The sequence below is a fragment of the Echeneis naucrates genome, chromosome 12, assembly GCF_900963305.1.
Source record: "Echeneis naucrates chromosome 12, fEcheNa1.1, whole genome shotgun sequence".
Taxonomy (NCBI): Eukaryota; Metazoa; Chordata; class Actinopteri; order Carangiformes; family Echeneidae; genus Echeneis; species Echeneis naucrates.
This window is the reverse complement of record NC_042522.1, coordinates 7706224-7722701: the sequence shown is the minus strand read 5'-3', so window position 1 is coordinate 7722701 and position 16478 is coordinate 7706224. Positions and strand designations below refer to the sequence as shown.

The following is a 16478-nucleotide window of genomic DNA, read 5'->3' as shown; positions in this document are numbered from 1 at the left end:
TTTAACTAGATTTTCGCTTTTTATGTAAATTGAACAGACAGTCATTTCCATTTGCAGTAGACAAAACATTTGAAAATAATATAAATTTTTGTCTCTGTTAATTTGAGATCTGGGTTGTTGCATATTAATCATATTTGAAACTTTATTTAAGAGAAACCGCATCATCAGTGCAGCATTGTCAGTCATGACAAAAATAAATTTGCATTCCTGGATACGTGCGCAAGTTTTAATGCAATATTTTTACTATTGTAAGCTCATATAGAGGTCAATAAGATTTCCGGCTTGTCATTACACCCAAAAAGGAGTCCAAAGTTCTTAGTTGTAAACCTGTGAACAAATACAAAAACAAACCCAAGAAAATTGAGTATTAGATGAGATCTCTGATGAGGAATTGTTTGTATTTAATCATTAATGACGCCACAGAAGTAAGGTCCCGGTCAAACATTTATACTTTTATTATTTATTTGAGGTATTTGCGGTATTTGAGGTATATTTCTAAATTTAAATCAGACTATTACAGTCAAATCACCACTATGTGAAAATATGAAATAAAAAAAAATACATGTATTTTGTTTACATTCGAGGAACGCTCTGAAATGCTTCTTTGATTGTCAGGACATTGATGTGCGGCATGCTTTGGTGTTTCCTGTAAGATCTTCCCCCTTCAAGTCTGTTTTACCACTCTGAAAACATTGTGTGTGTGTCTTATCGCCATCACAACTGTACTTTTACGCCCGTATTAGCACTGGCAGGCAGAGAGCACACACACCTGCACACACACATAAACACAATAACTAATTTAGCAAGTGGTTCATGTGGAGGTCCCCTGGACAACACACTGTTCCTTTGTGCTCGAGCCCAGGTATTAAATTCCAACTCAGAAAGCACTTGTATGTGTTTATCAGTCCTGCCGTTACAATATTCAGTCATACTGTTTTCATAACCACAAAACATAAAGTTATTAAAAAATATTTGTCTATCCTTCAAGAATGCAACAAATGCCTGGCTTGTTTGGTTCATATGAAAGAGGTAAAAATGTCAGTTAGATGAAAGGAGCTGATATTGAAAATGGAAAAAGGGAAGTTTCTCGGTGTGAGCATGCGCACCCATCACAGGGTGTGTTACATACCTGACCAGCCCAGATCACAACTTTTATGTCGGCCTTGATTGGCTGGAGCCATCCACCTGCGCTCCTGTTTTACTGCCCTTCCACTGCCCCTGTGTCACCATCCAGGTCCAAAGATCGCTGCACTGTTTGCTCAAGCCTGGAGCTGTAAGGTGCAGGGGGGGGGGGGGGGATCCCAGCTCTTCCTGCCTGAACCTGAAACCTCCACTACGCCTCTCTCAGCTCTAACCCATCCTGGGTGTCTTTCATCCAGCCAGGGGCCCCATTCGAACCCCTTTTCCCTGTCTGGGACAAAGTTGGTGCCTAATTTTTCCCAACACAGCACAGGCTGGATTTACATTATCTGCGGCGGAATCCAAGGGAAGGTTAAAACTTGAAGCTGTTTCCTCCTTTGATTTCTGGGCCTCATGTGTGTGCAGGACCTATTGAACGCGAGAAATCACTTTTTTGTTTGAGGTATGTGGCTGTTTTCATCTGTTTTTCTTTGCGGACAAAGATCACAAACCAGCTCTGTTCTAAATCCTTTTTAACGTGGGAGACAACTCGTACACATAACCAATCAAAGTCCACGCCTGCTGGCTAAGTGACTGTGCTTCCTAATAACTGTGTTGATGTGTGATAGTAGGACAATGGCAGTGAAACACGACCAGACTCCGGCTGTTCTAAACTAGTTAGCAGAACAGCATCATGGAGAAAATACTCATTTATCTTTTTATATGTTACATGTTGGTGTTGATTCTGTTATGGTAAACTCAGGGCGCAGATAAAACTGATTGAACTTGTTGACATTTCATGTTCATCCTGCTCAGTTTCTGATCGGCTGTCAGTTATATCGAGAAAAAGGAAAAACAGAAACTCATACTTGACTGTCAATTCAGTTTTGACGTCTTGATGTGAGAGCAGATTCGTCATAAAAGCAAAGGTCCATGGTCTTATGATATCTCGATCTTTGTGGCAACGGATGATCTGCCATAAATTTTTCTTTGGTACAAAGGGTTGTGGAGGGGAGTGGCTTGATTTCTTTACAGCTCTGCAGCTCAATCATAGTCTGGAAGATTTTGTCAGTAATGTCGTGCACATCTTATATGTCATGTAACGTAAATGCCATATTAGTTGACATTGTTCATGAGAAATGCACGGAAATATGCCTGAAATTTCATAAAATTTTGTTTGTAATGCTGGCAGAGCAGGGTGTGGGTCTGTTTATAGCTCCGTGACAATTTGAGATTTGAAAAACCAAATCAAACATTTTAGAAAATGGAAAACAAGAAACAAGACAAATAAACAGAAATATCAAAAAGTCAAAAAAATCAAAAGGACACACATTATTACTGCATCTACACATTATAGTTCTGGTAAGTGACTGGAAATAAGAATTTGCCGTCTGCAGTTAGGTGATTTCTGTGCAGCTTTTGTAAATCACTGACGTTATTAGCTTCCCCTCACTTTGGCCACAGTTTCCGCTTCCAGTTTTTATGCCAGTGTATGCTCTGACAGAAAAGAAGTTGCACTCTGCCTGACAAACTCTACGTCCCTCTGTGGAAACGTTACCTTTGCTCTTCCTCGAGGTGTGAAAGATGGAGAATCGGAGCTAAAGATGGGATCGGTAGTGTCATACTTTGAGCAGCTGTGTGGAAAAGAGAAGAAGAAAGGTGAGCTCTGGTGCTCTTGCGTACATTTTTCTTGTAACTCCATGCTGCCATTTGGCTTTCCCGCTTGTCTATTACACACAGTGTCAGCAGTAAAAACTTTTGCACACATCATGTTATCTGCAGGGATGCAGTAGCATCCATCTCTTGGTTTGAGGTTTTATTCCATTATCTTTTTCCACAGAGGAGGAGAGACACCTGCGAGCTAATGAGAGGCCTTTCAACCTGTCTTACAACTATGCTGTAAGTGCTGTAGTTCAAATGTATGTACATATTTAATAAATAAGAGTTTCTTTGACCCCTATTGAGGTAAAGATAAAACTAGGAAGTTCTGTCACGTGGTTTGAATAGTTTGTGTTGAATCTTATTAGAGTATGCAGCACTGTGACGATATGTCTTTGCCCTCTACTTCAGAACAACGCCATCAAGACCTCCAAATACAACATCTTCACCTTTCTGCCACTTAACCTCTTTGAGCAGCTCAGGAGACTGGCCAATGCCTACTTCGTCTTCCTCTTTATTCTGCAGGTAGACAGCCACTCAGCTACTGTTCAACTTCAAATCAAATGGTCTTTATGCACATAGACGGATAGGTGGATGGATAGATGTTTGCCATTTGCACAGATACCAGACAGTATGAGTACGTTGGAAATTTTGTGCATTGCTCTTAGAGTCAACTGTTTTTTGTATTTTTGCTCAAATGTATTTATTGCATTTCAAATGTGTGTCTGTGTGTCTTTGTGTCCTCTTGACAGCTCATCCCTCAAGTGTCCTCTCTCTCCTGGTTTACCACAGCTGTCCCTCTGCTTCTGGTGCTGGCCATAACAGCAGTCAAGGATGCCTCCGACGACATAGTAAGCAATCCAAAGCAATCTGTTGGGCCCAAATAATAATAACAATAATAATTTTAAAAAAACTCTTTTTTTATTAACTGAATGGGGTTAATTCTTGTCACTGTTAAAAACAGTAAAAACTCCAATTACATAACTTTCTCTTGTCTCAACTGAGCAGAACCGTCACAGAAGTGACAACCATGTAAATAACCGCCGAGTGGACGTCCTCATCAATGGAGAGTGAGTCATTTAAAGTAAACATTTTGGTAAATTATTTGTGATAAAAGTAGAAATGGGCAACCATGCAGGACTGCAATTTGCCATTGTTGTTGATTTATGCTTTTTTTCTGGCAGACTGAGAAGTGAAAAATGGATGAATGTTCAGGTCGGAGACATCATTAAACTGGAAAATAATCAGTTTGTCACAGTAAGTATGGAAATATGGAGATAGGATTTGATTATTTTTGTATTTTGGAAATGCAAGACATTATTAATTGACATATCATGGATTACTGCTGTTATACATGTTGTGTATCTTATGATGGCCACCGGTACTGTTCTTGATGCTTTCGTCTCTTAGGCAGACCTTCTGTTGTTGTCCAGCAGTGAGCCTCTCAACCTGGTGTATGTAGAGACAGCTGAATTAGATGGGTGAGTGTTTGTGTATTTGTGTGTACATGTTCCGTTGCGTTTCCCTTCAGTCACATCCTTCTCATGTCCCATCTCCTCAGTGAAACCAATCTGAAGGTGAAACAGGCCCTGACTGTAACTGGAGATTTGGGGGACAGTATCGACGCACTGGCTGGTTTCAATGGTGAGAGGCTGAAAGAGAAACAGGCCACCCCATTTTTATTTTTATTTTTTTTTAGAAGTCTGCTGCCTCGCTTCTTAATAAATGCAATTTTGATAAAAATTAAGATAATTCCAGTTTTTGTGAACAACTTTTTATGTGTCATGTGTAACACAAAACTAAATGCACAAACATCTGAATGGTAACATTCCCACAATAAGGTTTTATTTACGTTTTGGGAATTATTGCTGACCCAGATACATTTAAAAGGCTTTTGTGTTTCTGCTCTGAAAAAAAAAAAAAGAAGTGAAGGATTTTTGAAAAGAAAGAAAAATGAGCCATGATCCAACAGAAATCCAAAACCTTTGACTTTTTAAGCTAAAATCTTCATTTCCTGACTATTTCCTGAATTTTTACTAGTCTGATGACTACCTATTCTTGCTTCTTGTCTTTTTGTTGAAATTGTGGTTAACATATTTATGTTTTCTAGTTAAGAAAATTTGCTTGCAAATATCCATTGTAAGCAAATACAAAAAACCTGAATTAAGAAAAGATTCAAAACTATTAAAATAAATAGACTATATAATTATGGTTATCTGTTTAATATTTGTTTTATATGTTTCATGTGACAGGTGATACAGGCAAAAACTATAGGGGAGAAAATCATACAAGTATAAAGTCATTTAAGGTGGAAATAAAATATACAATTACTCAAAAATGCACAACTGCCTCATCGCTGAATTCATGTTCTCTGCGTTTGTACTCTGCACCTGGATCTGCTCTCCTGAATGTGATGTTGATACCTCCCTTCTGCCTCTCAGGTGAGGTGCGATGTGAGGCTCCCAACAACCGTCTCGACAAATTCAAAGGGACCCTGACTCTGAATGAACAGGCCTATGCTTTGGACAATGACAAGGTGCTGCTCAGAGGATGTACACTGAGGAACACAGAGTGGTGCTTCGGTCTGGTCATCTTCGGAGGTAAACTAATACTCCTACCAGTCGTCTATGTGGCTTGCCCATGCTGTGTTGTGGGGGGGGCTGAAGCCGATCCCAGCTGGTTTACACTCCGGACGGATGGCCAGTTTTTTTCACAGGACACATAGACAAACAATGACACACCTCACACTCGCTACTTTGGGAAATTTTAGAGGCATAGGGAGAAACCAGAAAAGCCCCAGGCCCGAGGCTTGAACCCAGAACGCGAGCCAACAGTGCTCACCACCTGACCTGATTAGAATCAAAGCTGCCAAATACAGGAATATGTTGCGGTGTGTATCAGTAGATTAAATTTACAGGGTTAAGGGTAGAACTCATTAGCGCTGCTGTTCACTGCTGCCACAGGTTCTCCATGTTGAGCTATTTACAGCTCTTCAACTGGCACACTAAACCCAAAAAGATCACTGAAAAGTATTTTATTTACTCTTTCAACTTTTTGACTTTTCATAAACAGCCGCGTTTCAAAAAATCAAGCATCAGTCAATAATCTGTCAGAATTCTGAATGTGGGATCGAACCCTTCCAGGTCCAGACACCAAGCTGATGCAGAACAGTGGAAGGACGAGGTTCAAACGGACGAGCATTGATCACCTGATGAACGTCCTGGTGCTGTGTGTGAGTCTAACACCAACACACAGTCACAATTCAATAAATTACTACACAAGATGACATGCACATTTTCTAATCTAGTAACCTGGCTCATTGATTCAGTTTTTAACAGTCACTGATTACTTAATGTCACGTTATGCGTATGAAAATGCGTTTAAAGTTGAAATGCAGTTTGATTTTTTAAATCAATCAATGTTATCATCTCAATATTTTTTTTTAATCATGAGATGTTCGATGTCTTTGGTCTGTCAGATCTTTGGTTTCCTGGTGTCTATGTGTTCTGTCCTGGCCATCGGGAATGCAATCTGGGAGGTGAAGGAGGGTTCAGTGTTCACGGTGTTCCTCCCTCGTGAGCCTGGGGTGGACGCCCCTCTCTCCTCCTTCCTTTCCTTCTGGTCCTACGTCATCGTGCTCAACACGGTGGTTCCCATATCGCTCTACGTCAGGTCTGCCCTTGAACAGGAAGTTAAAATGGCGTCTCAGTCATAAAATGTACTCCTTCCTCCTTCCTGCATGTTTCCCGCTGTGAAATCTTAACACCTGTGCTGTTTGACGTCAGTGTGGAGTTCATCCGGCTGGGGAATAGCTTCTTCATAGACTGGGACAGGAAGATGTACTATTCCAAGAGTGACACTCCGGCCCAGGCGAGGACCACCACGCTCAATGAGGAGCTCGGGCAGATTAAGTACATCTTCAGTGACAAGACTGGCACCCTGACGCAAAACATCATGACTTTCAACAGGTGCTCCATCAATGGGAAAGCTTATGGTGAGCGGTTCTGCTGATCTGGAAACTGTAACGGGTCAGAGTTGAATGAAGACAGCAGCAAGAGCTGAATGACTGATTACAGAGCGTGTTTTTGTCTCATTCAGGGGAGCTGTTGGATTTTTCCGGACAAAGGGTTGAAATCACAGAGGTGAGAAGAGAATTCTGATACGTGGCTACATTCTTTTCTGAATTATTTAAAGCAGCTATTGCTCTAACTCTTTCGTTTCTCTTTCCTTTTTCTGTGCAGAAAACGGAGAAAGTGGACTTCTCCTGGAACCGGCTGGCTGATCCAAAGTTCATCTTTCACGACCACATGCTGGCAGAGACAGTGAAGGAGGGAAACCCAGATGCTCATAGCTTCTTCCGCTTGCTGGCTCTGTGCCACACTGTCATGCCTGAGGAAAAAAAAGACGGTGAGCATCCTCTAATGGATGTGTTTATTACTGCAGGACAAGTGGCTGGAAGATGAGCAGTGCATCGCCCATGTTCTGATGTTTTATCTCTTTATTTTATCCTCTTCATGTTAACAAACCTCAAGATGAGATTAACTGTTTGTAATTGTTTGTAAGTATTCAAGCCACCTAGTAAAGGAGTCACTCCTTTCACCACTTCTCTTCTCTCATTTTTTGGACAGGGGAACTTTTCTACCAGGCCCAGTCTCCTGATGAAGGCGCTCTGGTGACGGCTGCAAGAAACTTTGGCTTTGTCTTCTCCTCACGAACACCAGAGACCATCACAGTCATTGAGATGGGCAGACAGGTCATCTACGAACTTCTGGCTGTTCTCGACTTCAATAATGTGAGGAAGAGGATGTCAGTCATAGGTGAGAGAAAGATGATTCCGGGTTTGTGATTTAATCGGCCGTATCAAAATCAACATCAAGCAAATCACCAAAATAAAATATTGTAACCCTCCCTGCTAAATGGCTTTCTCTATGACTCTCAGTGCGTGGCCCTGATGGCAGGTTGACTCTGTATTGCAAAGGGGCAGACACCATCATCTATGAAAGACTCCACCCCAAATGTAACAAATTGATGCAGGTTACCACCACGCACCTGAATGTGAGTGCTGTGTCTGAGTTTTTGTTCTGTGTGCTCGTGTAAAATTATGTATAAACTACTATCCATGTCTGTAACTGCTCAAAACTCTCCAGGAGTACGCAGGCGATGGCCTCCGTACGCTGGTTCTGGCTTACAAGGATTTGGATGAAGACTACTTGAATGAATGGAAAAGCCGCCACCACGAGGCCAGCACTGCCATGGATGAACGAGAGGAGAGACTCGATGAACTTTATGAAGAGATAGAGAAAGACATGCTGGTCAGTCTACCTGCTGCATCCTTTCAAATGTTGTTTTGTCATCCGGCTGGTTAACCTCTTGAGTAGCTTGCTTCCATTATAATTTTGTGAAAAATATATCAACAATGTGTCGAGGTGGGTCCAGATTTCGTTCTTCAAACAAGAAGCATTGAAATTTTCATCACCGACACTGACATTGAAATTGCTCTCGACATTGTCACCCTTTAATGTGTTTGTTAGCTGTTGGGGGCCACAGCTGTGGAGGACAAGCTGCAGGACGGGGTGCCACAGACCATAGAGCAACTGGCCAAAGCTGGCATTAAAATCTGGGTGTTGACTGGAGATAAACAAGGTAGTGAATAAGTGATATGGTTATAATAAAACATGTTTTATTGTCTTAGTCTCTGTGTGTGACACAGCTAAACACATTGCTTCTTGTGTAAATGTCACCGAGTCAGAGTTAGTGATTGCGTGGCACATTTGACAGACTAATTGCACCACTGAGATTGTACTGGTGTCGTGAAATAGAGACGGCGGAGAACATTGGCTATTCCTGCAACATGCTGAGAGAGGAGATGCAAGATGTTTTCATTGTATCAGCTAATACGGCCCAAGGAGTCAAAGAAGAGCTACAGTAAGTCAGACAAATCCAAATGACACGAACACACGCAGCATCTAGTCCATAGATCATTTCCATGAAACATTTTAATGTTGTTAAATCCAGTCCTTCCACATTTACTTTTGTGTTTTTGGTTTTTGGCAAAAAATGAAGCATTTCAACATGATAGACCTGTAATGTACAGGCACAGGGAAAGAACCAGAGAGCTCGACTCTCAGACACAGGGATCAGCTCAAAACTGTAGTCTTTAATCAGGGCAATCCCAGGAGCAGGAAACATGAAGGAACAGGAAGTAAGGTGACCTGAAACGAGACTGTGAGTATCAAAATAAATACCATATCAAACAGGAAGTGGCACAAAAGCGCACAGAAGACAGAGCAAGTCATGATAAGTCCTGCTTTGCCTAGTTTCGATGCTGTTATTGGAAAATGCATTTTTTAAAGTGAAGTTTAGCTAACAGCGAATTGAATCATTTAAATCAGTCCCCAGTCACCAAAGAATAAAAGTGTATAGAAGAAGACACGTGTTTTTCCCAAGTTGTTGTTGTAAAATAAATAATTAAAGTATAATGACTTAGAGGACCAGGGAATGAGATGTTGTGTTTCCTGTTGAAAAGCAATGGCTGATAAAACCTTATTACTGAACACAATAAATTGATATTGCCATTTTAAAACTTCAGCCCTGCTGGCTTCATGTCAGGATTGTGGCAATAATCAGTTTATATTTAATAATCTCTTTCCCTTCCAAACACAAGCGCATCAAACAAAAATCCCAGCTTTTTATCAACTCACCCAACAGCGATAATGAATATCCTTTTCCAGGAATGCAAGACGGAAAATGTGCCCTGACGGAGCAGAAGAGCCCACCGTGATCAAGTCTCATGCAGGCCTCTTTTGGTTACAGAAGACAGAAACTGTTCAGGATGAGTCAGTGAATGGCGATTATGGTCTAGTAATAAATGGACACAGTCTGGTAAGAAGGTTTTATTGGACACAGTACTATTTTGACACCCTCATATATTTACATCCTGATTCTAGTATTTTTATTTAAATGTAACTACTTTTACCTAATCCAAAAAGAAATTAATATATGTTGTGGTCACCATTTTATTCCTGAAAACGTGACGTTTATTTTGGTGTGTGGTTAAAATGTTTTGAGGTCGGACAAAGCTGGCACATTTTTGTTTTGTTGAAGGCGTTCGCACTGGAGAAGGACCTGCAGCTGGAACTGCTGAGGACAGCGTGTATGTGTCAGACAGTGATTTGCTGCAGGGTCACCCCTCTCCAGAAGGCTCAGGTAGTTCAGGTAGTCAAGAAATACAAACAGGCCGTCACTCTGGCCATTGGGGATGGAGCCAATGATGTCAGCATGATAAAGGGTAAGGTCAAGGAAGCTGTATTTGCTATGAAACTGCCAGAGCTTCCAGTATCCTCAGTTTCTATTATTCATTATGTGAATTCTACGTCTTACTTCTTTCCCTCAGCCGCCCACATCGGTGTGGGCATCAGTGGGCAGGAGGGGATGCAGGCAGTTCTCTCTAGCGACTTCTCTTTTGCCCAGTTCCGTTACCTTCAGCGCCTCCTCTTGGTGCATGGCCGTTGGTCTTACCTACGCATGTGCAAGTTCCTGCGATATTTCTTTTACAAGAACTTCACCTTCACTTTTGTGCATTTCTGGTACGCCTTCTTCTGTGGCTTCTCTGCACAGGTGAGGGACAACTAGTGGAATTATAATAATATGACGGGTTACTTAAAACAGTATGGAATTGCTGAGATCTAAAATACAAAGCATTTGAATACGTAGCTGTATGCGTGTATTGATCACATATGGTGCTACACAATATAATGAACAACAAAAATATAAATTGCACCATTTATCTGGATTTTTCTCTGCTAAAATGTTGAATATTAAAGTCTAGAAATGCTGAAATATGAATAAAACCTCAGAAATATGCCTTACATATTCAAATGGAATTGAGGAGTCCTAAATGGGCCCAGAATGTTAACTAATAAATTCTTTACATTTGACAGGAAAATACTAATTGTTTGTTTGCAAAGTACTTCACAAACATGTAAATTAATACACACAACGATTTTAAAGCACATACAAGGTTAACATTGTTGCTTTTGTTATTCGTAGACTGTGTATGATGAGTGGTTCATCACCCTCTACAACCTGGTTTACACAGCTCTTCCTGTCCTCGGCTTGAGCCTCTTCGACCAGGTCTGCTGCAAAATCAGGCATCATTGTGAAACCTCAATTTTCTGTCTTTTTTTTTTTTGTTTGTTTGTTTGTTTCATATGACAGAATCTGTACTTATTCACAGCTTCTGAATGTGTATCCTCTCTTTCTTTAGGATGTGAACGACCGTTGGAGTTTCCAGTATCCTCAGCTGTACTCTCCTGGTCAGCAGAACCTCTACTTCAGTAAGAAAGCCTTTGCGCGGTGTATGATACACAGCTGCTACAGCTCCCTCATCCTCTTCTTCATCCCGTGGGCCGCCATGCACGACACGGTCCGAGATGACGGCAAAGACATTGCCGACTATCAGTCCTTCGCCTTATTGGCTCAGACCTGTCTGCTTGTTGTGATGAACATACAGGTGAGGAATCCGGCTTCCGTCACCAAAGGCTTCACAATGTGTTGGGATTGTGAAGTGGTGCTTTGATTTTTAAACGATATTTCACAGGGTGGGACAGCCAAAAGCAAACATCCAATAATCCAATAATCACTTTTTCATTTTTCAGCTATGCCTGGATACCCATTACTGGACAGCAGTGAACCAGTTCTTTGTCTGGGGCAGCCTGGCAGCCTATTTTGCCATCACCTTCACCATGTACAGCAACGGCATGTTCTTCATCTTCACCTCCTCTTTCCCCTTCATTGGTGAGTGAAGTCAGCCCATTTACATGTACTGCGTGGAGGCAGTGAGGTTGTTGTGGCTCACGTCTCCTGACTGTTACTCCGATCTTTTTGGGAGTCCAGGCACCGCACGAAACTCTCTGAACCAGCCCAACGTGTGGCTCACCATATTCCTGGCCACCCTCCTCTGCACGCTGCCTGTGATTGCGTTCCGCTTCATCCTTATTCAGTTCCGGCCCACCATCAATGACAAGGTGAGGTAGCACATGACACAGGCTGTGAAGTGATCACTGCCCACATTATCCCTCAGGTAATAAATTTAGCCTGTTGATTTGGTGAATAAGTCTGAGAGATATGATTAATAAAGTAAACTATTACAAACAGAGTCAGATCTGTAACAATATATAGTATGAAATATCAAAGCGTTTGAATTACAAGCCTGTCTCCCATTTGTGGTTTTTGCATACGAAACTTTTCACATCTCAGACAGCAAAAGAAATGTTATTTTATTTAACTAACTATAACTGCAAGAATCTGTAATTACAAAAATATCAAAATGAAAATTGATTAGGCACTGAGGAAGTACTGTATGTAAATTAATGACAATAAATAAATATGAAGCAACAAATGAGGCCATAAAGCATTCGTCCCTGTCTCCCCTGTCTAGGTAAGGCACAAGGTGCGAAAGGAGACCTTGCCTGCTCCTGCTCCTCGACGCCCACCGGCCAGACGTATCAGCACTCGCCGGTCAGGCTACGCCTTCTCCCACTCACAGGGCTATGGTGACCTGATGACGTCCAGAAGGTTCCTGCTGAAAATACCCAAAAAGAATCGGCTGTTCGTCCGAAAAGACTCTCCTCTGGCTCAGAATCAGCCCCAGCACTACCGCACCATCAGAGAGGGGCCGGCCGAGGCACAGAGCCCTTAGCTGAGCTCACACCAATGAGAGGATGCAGGGAGAAAAGTTCACTTCCTGGATTGTTCCCAGACATATGTTTACACTTAAAACTTAGTTAAGACTGATTCAGATTTAATTTTCTTCCTTTTTTTGGCGGGGGAGGGGGGTTTATGGAAGATTGTTAAATGAAATGCTTTTAAACGTTGCCACTGGCTGATCTGGAAGGAACTGGATTACCACTCTGCCTGCAGCACCAGGTTGCATTTTGTACCTTTAATTGTTTGTGACTTGTTCACACTCAGGGTGTCATTCAGAAAAAGGATGAAAAAGTGATTTAAGATTGTCCTATTTCAACTCTGTTGTTTACATAATTCTGATTGATATTACTGTAAAGATTTCATATTTTTGTTGCGGTCTGTGTTAATAAGTTTGTTAATATGATATGTGGTTGTTCGTGACTTCAGCTAGGTGTCACCTCAACACTGTGTTGTTAAAGCAAAGCAAGGGCTCAGTGTTGTCTCTGGAACTGTGTTTTCAATTTTCCGGCACCAACGGGATAAAGGTACAACTCAAAGTCTCATCCTAGGGATAGTATGAAGCTCAGCAGTCAGCTCAAATCATATATGGAACGCTTTTTTCAGCTCCACCACATACTTGCCTTTGGGGTTTGTCATTTTATCAGAATTAAATAAATGAAGAAGCAATGCGGGTCACAATTAGATTTGTTTTTTTATGTGATAGATTTCTTCTAATTCCAACAGAGATGATCTGTGAATAAAAAAAAACAACAACAATATTGCAGCTGGCTTATGTGGCCTGTTATTTATTTGACACTGCTCCAATTTCACCCTAAATTGTTACTGTCTTGGTTTGAAATGATTTCCATGCAGTGCACGCGGCTATAAATACACATTGCGTCCGGGAGCACAGAGTTGTCTGAAGTCGTACAAAGGACAAAAATATCTGTCATTGTTGTAAATATTTCAAAAGCTTGCTTCTTTTAGGGCTCCTCAACAAAAATCTCTCACTTATTTGTCTGCATTATGGATGTGGCTGTCTTCTTCCTCTCACTCTCTTTGCACTCATGCTTAGCACAAATGCATACTGCACTGTACAGTCTGTCTGTAGATAAACACACACACACACACACACACACCCACGTCTGCAGTGTCCTCTGGGACAGTGAGTGATGACATTACTGGTTGAGGGCTGTCCCTGTGTGTTGTAGCCTGAAGAGAAACAGAGTTCCTGCTTATCTGCCAATCTGCCCCTCTTCTCTCTATCTTTCTTAAATAGGATTTTTAGACTTTTGTGCTCTGATCTTGCAGGCTGACCTTTATCCACACATATTGATCATAATCCCCCTGAATGCCAAAGCTGTTAACAAAAAGCTCCATATATTGTAGCTTACCCCCCAGTTTTACCCTCACTCGTAGCTCCCCCCATTATAGCCACGCAGTGCATTCAGCAGCTCTACACGCTCCTGTGAAGGTCACTGCATGATCCCACAGCATGGAGGAGGAATGAACACTGGCATGCTGTATAAATAGCCTGCTTGTATGACACACCCTAACCACAATCGCGACATAGTACACCGATACTGTTATCTAGGACTTCATCATTTCACCAAACTATTTTAGATTGTACTTCAGAACTAGCAAACATGTTTTGATGTACGCCACCGGCTTTGGACAATTTTAGTGCAAAATCAAGGCACAAAAACCTAACAAAGCTTTTATCATTTGTTGTGCCATGAAAAAAACTGTGCTATACTTTAAAATGAATGATTCTTTGCTTGTAAACAAAAATAAAATAAATAAATATATAAATAATTCAATGAATTAGGGACTGAAATGCAAGCGAACACCATGAAAAAGTACAAATTGATACAGATACATCTGTACACTCTGACGTTATCATACAACCCTCCCAGGTCAAAGTTCAAGCAGTAGCCCGGTTTGACTAGTCAGCCTCTGTAAGAGGAGACAGCAGGCTGAAGCTCCACAGAAAGACAATTTCACACTTAGCGGTCCAGCTTGGACTGAGAATCCCTGAGTGTCACAGTCAACCAAGAGTCTGCAGCTCTGTGGGAAAGGCAACCTGTCTGAAGTCATTTTTATTTAAAGCAAACATACATAATGCAAGAGAACGTTTCGGAAGAGAGCTTGAATTAGTCACAGCCTTCATTTTCAGTCACAGTCTGTCACATTTTTTGCTGATTGCTAGTTTTATATATATATGTGTGTGTGTGTGTGTGTGTGTGTGTCTGATGAGCAGCAGCGCTTTCATGACAATCTGCCTTCCAATGCTTTGATTCCTGCAGTATTTATTGCCAGATAATCAGACATTCTTCCATCAGGTCAGAGATTCCCCTTGAATAACTTTGATCCAGGACTATCTTGAAATGGACTGATCATATTTTCAATTGATATCAATAAATTTAAATGGAACCTTAACATTTTGCATACTTGACACATTTGTAGACAAATTTGAATTTGAAATTTGAGTCTTAGCATCTGTTAGCATCCGTCTAGCTCTACTAAACACATTAGATTAGCCTACATAAAATACATGAAATATTATATTGTCAGAGCAGATAGTTTAACAGAGTCATGCAGTTTTTTTTATTACTTTATTACTTTTATTACTTTAGTTATATCTAGATGTGATACAGCTGGCATATCTGGACTGTTCCACAGTTTGAACTAAATTAGACACACACCAGTTTCCACTCTCATTATGGACAGGATCTATTTTTGGTAACAAGAAAACAAAGAAAACAGAAGAAAATTCATTGTTTGCACCAACGGCCTTTTAGGACACATTTAACATTAATACAGAAAATGACACAAACAATAAAACTAGATAAAAAAAATAATAATTACTGGATCTTGTGCAGATTTAAAAGTGAAATATACATTAAACTAAAACAAAAATTAAAATAAACTACCTGCAAAATAAAATAGAGCATACTGAGCCATTTTTGCATCGATGGGTTGAAGAGGGAATCGTGGATTTTGTTAACGATACAAAGAGAACGAACAATAAATAAAAGACACATGAAAACACAAGAGAAAAACATGCTGTGAAGCTGAACACTGTACGGAGTGACAAAGTGTTGCTGCAGGGAAACACTGTTGTTGTGTCTTTGGCTGTGACAGTGAGACTGTGAGGTGTGACCCGCTGACCTCTGTACAGGCAGATGTAGCACCATAATGCAATCTAATGCCATGATGCAGAAGAGCCAGCATGGTTGTAGACACCCTGCACTGGAATTCCTTCATTTAAAGATGGAGTCAAGATGTCTTACCCAAGATCAAACAAGCGCTTGTGTGTTAATGAATGTTTAGTTTTGTTTTGTGTGTCCTGTCAGTGTCTTTTTATGTCAGCAACTGATTGTAGCATTGTGCCTAAGACAAATTTCCTCAGGATAACTTTGGGCACAACACTGTCACAAGATGGCGCTGTGCCTCTTGTGACCCCAACTGAATGGTCTTGAAGAAGAAATAATGCAACAAGAAAAAAACAAAACAAAACAGGAAGTGGCTACAACTCACCTGTCTTATTGTCCATGTACCTGGACATGCCACCCCACCCCCTCCTGGGAATTGGAAGTTGAAAAACTAAAAACTTGCCCTTTGGTATGTGGACTCTCAAGGATTAAAGGAATATACTTCATCCAGCAATGAACAGTGCACCATTTCTCAGGTAGGGAGATTCTACTGCCCCGCTGGTTTATGATGCTGGTTCGTCTGGATTATTTATACGTAAATGCTCATATGTTTGTAAACTTAGGAGTTTAATTGTGGAGAATTTATCCCAAACTGAGAATGTGTAGCATATCAATCCTGCCTGGTGGTTAAACAGCTTTTTCTCAGTGAGACTGCTCTCGACAGATTCAAAGTGGTCACCAATGACCAGTTGGTTTTAAGAGGCTCGGTCTCCATGGCTGTATAATTCCTATCTCTGTTCAAGGTTCTTTTGGCCTAGATAAGTGGCAAAGAGACCAAAATGATTGGCTGAGATACAT

At 41.0% G+C, this 16478-nt stretch overlaps 1 protein-coding gene across 1 annotated transcript; it reads left to right on the top strand.

Annotated features, from left to right (window-relative positions):
• The first annotated feature begins 1474 nt into the window (after positions 1-1474).
• On the top strand, positions 1475-12478 carry LOC115052188 (phospholipid-transporting ATPase ID-like). The gene is given in 28 exon segments (XM_029516174.1): positions 1475-1582; positions 2695-2778; positions 2960-3018; positions 3190-3303; positions 3531-3629; positions 3787-3848; positions 3963-4035; positions 4189-4259; positions 4340-4422; positions 5220-5378; positions 5922-6010; positions 6257-6450; positions 6564-6772; positions 6877-6920; positions 7020-7185; positions 7407-7595; positions 7718-7833; positions 7926-8090; positions 8310-8421; positions 8598-8782; positions 9592-9660; positions 9883-10066; positions 10172-10395; positions 10828-10911; positions 11045-11290; positions 11436-11574; positions 11674-11804; positions 12218-12478. Coding segments are annotated over 27 exon segments (3582 nt in total). The 5' UTR covers positions 1475-1582; positions 2695-2723.
• The last annotated feature ends 4000 nt before the right edge of the window (positions 12479-16478 follow it).